Genomic DNA, 6840 nt, shown 5'->3' on the forward strand with positions numbered 1-6840 from the left:
GCGCCCGGCGGTGGGGCGCGCAGCATCGCGGGCCGCCAGCGCGGGACACAGGCGTCTCGGCGGGTGTCCTCCGGAGGAGCGAGTCACGCGCCGTCTGGAGAGCGTTGCCCGAGAGAGAGAGAGAGAGAGAGAGGAGGGCAACGGACCACACTCCCGCTCGCGCGCACGCGTGAATGACAAGGCCGCCGCTACACGGCGCGCGCTAGAGTCCCGGCAGCTGATCTCAAGGTCGCGTCGGGTCGAGGGTCGCACCGCGGGAAAGAACGTCGCGTCGCGTACCAACCGCTTCGGGCCCAAACAGAGACTAGGGTTTTTTTTTCCACCGCACATCACTCTTTCGTTATTTAAATCAGCGGGACGTTGCCAATTTTTCGATAACTGAAGCTTGCTGGAAGAAGAAGAAAAAATTTTTTTGCGTGACGATGTCGGCGTGACCATGGATTTCAACCTGACGTTCCAGATGCCGCCGTTGCTGAGTTTGCAGGCGCAGTTCTCGACGGGGGCGGCAGGCGGAACCGACCCCAACAACAACAACGACGACGGCTTCGGGGCCGACGAAGAAGGAGCGCGTGCGGGGAGGAAAGGCGAGAAGTACTCGCTGAGGCCGCGCTCGCTGCAGAAGAGGTTCGAGGTGGAGCAGAAGACGCGAGTCGTGGAGAAGTCGACGACCCGGAGGTCCATCAGCGGCGGCGGCGGAGGCGGCAGGCCTAAGCAGAAGCCGCCCCCGCTCAGCAAGTACCGCCGCAAGACGGCGAACGCGCGCGAGAGGGACCGCATGCGCGAGATCAACGCGGCGTTCGAGAGCCTCCGTCGCGCCGTGCCGCACTCGCCCGCCGACGCCTGCCCGCAGGGCGAGAAGCTGACCAAGATAGCGACCTTGAGGCTCGCCATGAGGTACATCTCGGCGCTGAGCCAGGCGCTGCAGCAGGAGGAGGAACACGACCCTGCATCCGCCCCCAGGTACTTGGACCTGGAGGACCTGCTATCCGACGGCGGCGGCGGTGGCGGGGACTTCGGCGAAGAAGACGACGACGACTCGCTGTGCCTGCGCTCCGACCTGAGCGACGCGAGCAGCTTCACGCCGCCAGACTTCGGTCGCTCGACGCTGTCCACGCCTGTGTTCGGCGACCCCGCCCACCTGGACGGCCTCTTCTCCTGACCTCGATACTCCGGGTGAGCGCCCACGTCGGGAGTGAACGTTGCACAATACCAACAAGACCTCTTTTAAGTGTATACAGCCAATTAACGACATTGAAGTACTACGTGTAAGGCCACTTACAGTTTATCCACTTCACGTTACTTGACAATGAAAAACAAGATTATTCTACTGTCAAAGATCAAATGTGAAATATCACTAGCTATAGGTTAAATGCAAAAATTAAAATTCATTGACAATAATGAAAGTCTATCGGTAGTCAACTTTAAAACAAGTTGCAGGTACTTTTAGCTCTGTATGTTACTAAGAACAACTTTAGAAAATTTAATAAATTGAAAAAACTAATATAATAAATTGAGAAAAAAAAACTGAAAAAGGAATTTAATATTAAGTTCATTAACTTTCGGTAAGAGTTCTGTCTATATTTGATCAAACTGTCGCAAAGAATGTAGAATAAAAGATTAGGAATTGAAGTCTTCAAAACTGTGCTCTTATGTTACCAAAATGTCCGTCGTAACAAAAACATTAAAAAAAAATTTAATATGTATATACTCCGCAGTATGTCTCAGTTGTTCCGACGTATGACCACTGAAGCATGTTCGATGTGGGTGTCACGATGTAAGATGTAAAACGATATTCTTTGAAACGTAGATGTACAAATTCAAGGTTCACTTCAACAAAAATTTTAGAATCCAAGACACAGCCAAGCTTACAATTTTTGAAAACTCATGTTGTAATCCGACTAGAAATTGCGTAACCATACTGTCGTGTTGAATGTTTCAAAACAGCCAGATATTGGTGTCTTAATTACCTGGATGGTTAAAATATAGCCGTAAGAAATAAACATAGAAAAAAACTTAGTTGTTGTCTTTCAATCTTTATATATCACTGTGTTATTTTCTGACTATAGGCAACGCTTTCATACATATTTGTTTACGTGTTATGTCGTAAGACAACCAAGCATATGCATTCGTCGTTTGTTAATGTTTAACATTTCGCATCTATTTCTGTGTCAAGAAAAATACATTAGCATCTAAGTTAATAACAAAATACATGGCAAAAAAGTATGCATAACAAAATCTGTCTGAATGTACGGTACTATGTATAATAAGGAAAATATATTATTTTTGATAATACTTTCTTGAACGTGAATTATCATAATTTCTATTTAAAATTTTCCTATTTAAAATAAATAAGTCCAAATTATTTTAGTTCAATTTAAAAAAAAAATATTAGTATTAATATCAACTACTAACCCAGTATTCAAAGGTGTCAAAACTTTTTTATTATAAAATTAATATACAATAATAAAAAATTTGAAATAAAAAAATACCTAAATAAATAATTACAGCTGTTGTTATACTTTTTAAACGATTTGTTTGACCAGTGTTTGTTTCTTGCGATAACTGTGTAAAATATAATTAATTATATGGTAAATTAAGGTTATAATTTCTTGTTATGCAGTTGTGAACGCATTCCTAATTTTAGTTGAATGTAAAATAACTTTATGATTATTGGCTACGAACATTAGAATATTTTAACTTGTAATTTCATACATTTTAACATTAAATGTTTTTCTTCCAGTCATGCAAACTAAATTTTGAAATCATTCAAAAAAATGTTGAGCTCAGTACTTTTATCAGTTATTCAAAAAAAATTTAAATAAAACATTTTAAAATATCTTAACTAGCATAATGTTGCTAGGAATTACTTTTTCTTTTTCAACTTCACCACATTTCACTTGTTCCCTAAAAGCGTAATAACGTCCCATCTCAATGAGTAAGAAAACCTCTAGTGTTTTCTTTCGCATACAAACACTAGTTTTATTTAACTGTAAATTATATTTTTATTAAAGTTATTCTTTTAAGTTTATTTTAATCAAGTTTAAACCAAAATTTGCTCACGACTTTCAGTAAACTGTAAAATATCTACCTGAAAACAAAGTCATAGATCACGTTACAGTTTTTTATTATCAAATTTGTGTTACTGAATATTGCCATAGCTATTAAGTTTATTTATCTTACAGAACACTACTTCAAGTTGCGGGGGAGGGATAATTTTGCCCAGCGAGCTGTTACTTTGTTTTTCTACTTTAAAGTATATATGCTACTTAAGGTAGGCTCTCACACGCCATGTTGAAATTTTCATTCTCTCGCCATTACTATTACAATGAAATTTTTTTTTTGTAAATGGAACATAAATATTCATGTAAAACTACATTATAAAATAGTGTTCCAGATTCCTACCCGGATATTTAGGTCTCTCTGGCGAGTGCTGATAGACTCCCTCAAGAGGTTTTTTTTAAATCCAACCGCAAATTTGCACGAGTGGGAGGTGAGCTTCGGATATGCTAGAAAGTGTTCTGGACTGATCAGAGGTTAGTGAAGCGTTTGCTTTCCGTGACTGTGTGAACACGACCACAAAGATGTATTCTGGGCCACATTAGATATGGAACATTTCGGTAACCGCAAGGCTTCCTGAACTGCCCTGAGAAACACAATCCATGTGTCTAGCGAACGCAGGCCACATCAGATGAAATTTTAAGACCCCCGCCTATCCGGGCACACATAAGGGTGTATAGATCTTCGGGAAAAGCCATGCGATCAAGAACACTTTACATATCCGAATAGGGTATATTTAAGAAAAGCATTTAATTCGCTGAGGGCCCAAAAAATGTTTTCTTTCCGGATTAATTTCAGAAGAATTAAGTGGCTATAAGGCGTGTTTTCAGAGTACATTTTATTATTGTTTTATTTATTTATATTGTAATATGCCCACCAACAGCCGAGGGCTTTAGCGGTGGGCACGACACACATATACAAGGACAACATACAAACAATACAAACAAAATACAAACAAACAAATAAAGTTTAAAATATAACTATTAAAAATAAACCTCAAAATATAAAACGCATAAAAGGCATAAAGCAAAGTGTATAATTTCTTGGAAGCACTTAACGCACTTGCATTACACATTTATCTTCATTTCTATGCCATATAATGTTACGGTCACCGGTAAAATTTCAAAGTTGTTCAATGGACGACGAGAAGACTGCGCGCCAGTTTCGTGACTTGCGCTTAGAAGCGATACCGCGCTACAAGCACCCGCCTCACGGACATAGACACACCCCTAACTAGGCGGACCCCTTAAGGTGAGAAATGAAGTTCGTTAACGTCTCGTAGAGATCGAAGTTTTTAGAGACATTGAGAGGTGATGAGATGAGAAGTGAGCATGGACAAAATGAATGATGATTTGGGCTGTCGGAATGTGAAAAAGGGGGAGGGGGCTGTGAGTAAGTACCTCGAGAAGGCACATACCGGAAATGACAAATATTATTCCATTACCCGATTTTTTTATTCGTTTTGAGTGGGAATCAGCTGATCAACCACCAGTGTAAAAAAAAAGTATATTGTCAGCTGAATCAAATTTGGCGAGAAAAAAAATAATTTATTGGTTTCGCCTAACAAATCATACAGTTAGAATTGATGGAATCAATTTTTTTTGGGTCAATAAAAATCTTTCCTTCGGTATACGCTTTTCATTTCGTCAACGTCCCCACCTTCATCTACCCCTGCCTTCGTCTCCAAACAACCTTTTGTCATTCAGATTCTCCCGTGCCACCACATGCTCCCCTCTTCGCGGCAACTTGTTGCAGCGGCCGCCGATGGATTCGTCGCGAGCCACTGACCCCGATACGGAAGACAAGTGGGGAGGAGAGGGGGAAGCGGCCTACCCCTCCACCGTAACCCTCCCCTCCCTGCCCCGCAAACGTTCTGGTTAGGAATGATGGAGGAGGGGGGGACCCTGTGTGTCTCGTCCTATGGACGCCGACGCCGGCGATATAATCCAGGTACCGACGCCACGCGCTTTCCCTCCGGACGGAAAGGGGGGAGGGCGGGGCGGCGCCAGTGCGGCAACCGCGCCCGCTGATTGGAGGACCTACTTTCCGTCGGCGAAGAGTGGCCACTCCAGCAAGGTGTTCAGTGAAGGTGCCCCCCCCTCCCCCTTAATCCAGCGCCAGACCCCCGTGGAAGCGGGGTAGGAGGAGGACTTCCAACAACTATTGGACTGGGTAGGTATTGCTTAACCCCCGGCACAAATATTTTTTTTTTGTTTTCGCTTAAAAAAAATGGTAGCTATTTATCCTGAAAGATGAAATGCTAAGGTGTTAAACACGTCAAAATGACGAACGAGTCAAGCATTTAAAAAAGGGAGGGGGGGGGGGGAGAATTGGTGAAACTGAAGGACGATGCACTTTCATTGAAGAACATTCGGAATAGAACATGGAACCCTATATAGGTACCTGTTTTCTGTTTCCCCCGTGATTTTACTGAAATAACTTCGGCGAATGCTGGGGTAGTTATTCATAATATCGCATGTATGATTATATTCCCAAATTCCTTCTAGCCCAGTCTCTTAACTTCGTTGTTAACGAGACGTAAAAATTTACGACGCCTACGTTGCTTTGGTAGTAGCACTTAAAATAATGTTCCAAAAAAAAAACTGATGTCTAGAGTCCGGAAAATACGCGAATTCATTTCGTGACAAGATGAAATTCAAACACGTGTACAATTCTGCTGGTCCTGCTATTGGCTCACAGTTTAACTGGAGTTCTCTGGGCCAATGAGAGACTATCGACCAAAGAAGCATCGAATCACAAGCTACCCAGTGGAGACGCCTCACAAATTAGCACCCAATGAATACGCGTGTCTGCTTGGGAAATGCAGAGGATATTGGAGGCTATTCTAGAGGTCATTGAATACTCGAATTTTTCCGGTCTCTACTGATGTCACTACGATGATGTATCCCTCCTCCGACACACAAACACCTCCAAGCCTTTTATGGTTATCATCTGCGTCATTTAACTTGTCTAACATTCTACAGTTTCCAAAAGGTGCACCGATGTTCCCTTCCAAAATTTCACTTGTAAAGAAACACGCGATACACAAAAAAAAAAAACAATTTCGTTACTTTTACAAAATATTCCTTTGGAAACCAGTTGCCAAGAAATATTTTATAAATTTGTATAACACATTGCTATGGTTATCTATGCGTGAAAAAAAATACTTTTTTTGGAAACTATACCTACTGAAAATTTCTTGTCACACATACAAAAATTGGCGAAAATTTTTAAATTTTTAAAGATTTCTTACAAGCATACTTTTTTTAAGTCACGGAAAAAATAATCAATATTACACATGAATGGCGAGTGCTGAAAAACTCGCTCACTTATTTTTTTGAAAATGTTTAAAATCTTACCACGGTAACGAGCTCATTCGTGAGTTCTCATTTTTCAGCTACACTTATAATACGAAAATCGCGTACTAGACACGTAATTTAAAGTAGACTTCTTTAAAATAATGCTGAGCGTGGTAAATGTATGCCAAATGTGTTTTCACGAACATGTCTGGATGCAAATCACACGTCCGTACCCTCCGCTACGCTGCCCAAATTGAAAAAGTGGCTTGCCATCATCACGCGCAGAGAGCAGCACGTTCGCTACGTCGATTATCGAACAATTCGATTTTGAACTATTATTAAAAGACTTCGATAAAAGCGAAAAGAGATTTGAAAAAATACTAAACCTCGATTTTGGACCTTATTTTCGACAAAGAATTGTACCTATCTTGTTAAAATTCACCAAACCGTTAATACTGTAAAGTTTCCCTTTGTCTTTGTGAAC

At 41.6% G+C, this 6840-nt stretch overlaps 1 protein-coding gene across 1 annotated transcript; it reads left to right on the forward strand.

The window, feature by feature from the left end:
• Positions 1-1639, forward strand: LOC134539424 (helix-loop-helix protein delilah-like). Its single transcript, XM_063381451.1, has one exon. The coding sequence runs from the start codon at positions 437-439 to the stop codon at positions 1157-1159; it is 723 nt and encodes a 240-aa protein (XP_063237521.1). The 5' UTR covers positions 1-436; the 3' UTR covers positions 1160-1639.
• Positions 1640-6840: the final 5201 nt, after the last annotated feature.

The sequence above is a fragment of the Bacillus rossius genome, chromosome 15 (assembly GCF_032445375.1).
Source record: "Bacillus rossius redtenbacheri isolate Brsri chromosome 15, Brsri_v3, whole genome shotgun sequence".
In the NCBI taxonomy this organism is placed as follows: Eukaryota; Metazoa; Arthropoda; class Insecta; order Phasmatodea; family Bacillidae; genus Bacillus; species Bacillus rossius.

Bases quoted from the DNA above. Each gene is read 5' to 3' on its own strand.
- LOC134539424 (XM_063381451.1), top strand. From the start codon at position 437: ATGGATTTCAACCTGACGTTCCAGATGCCGCCGTTGCTGAGTTTGCAG.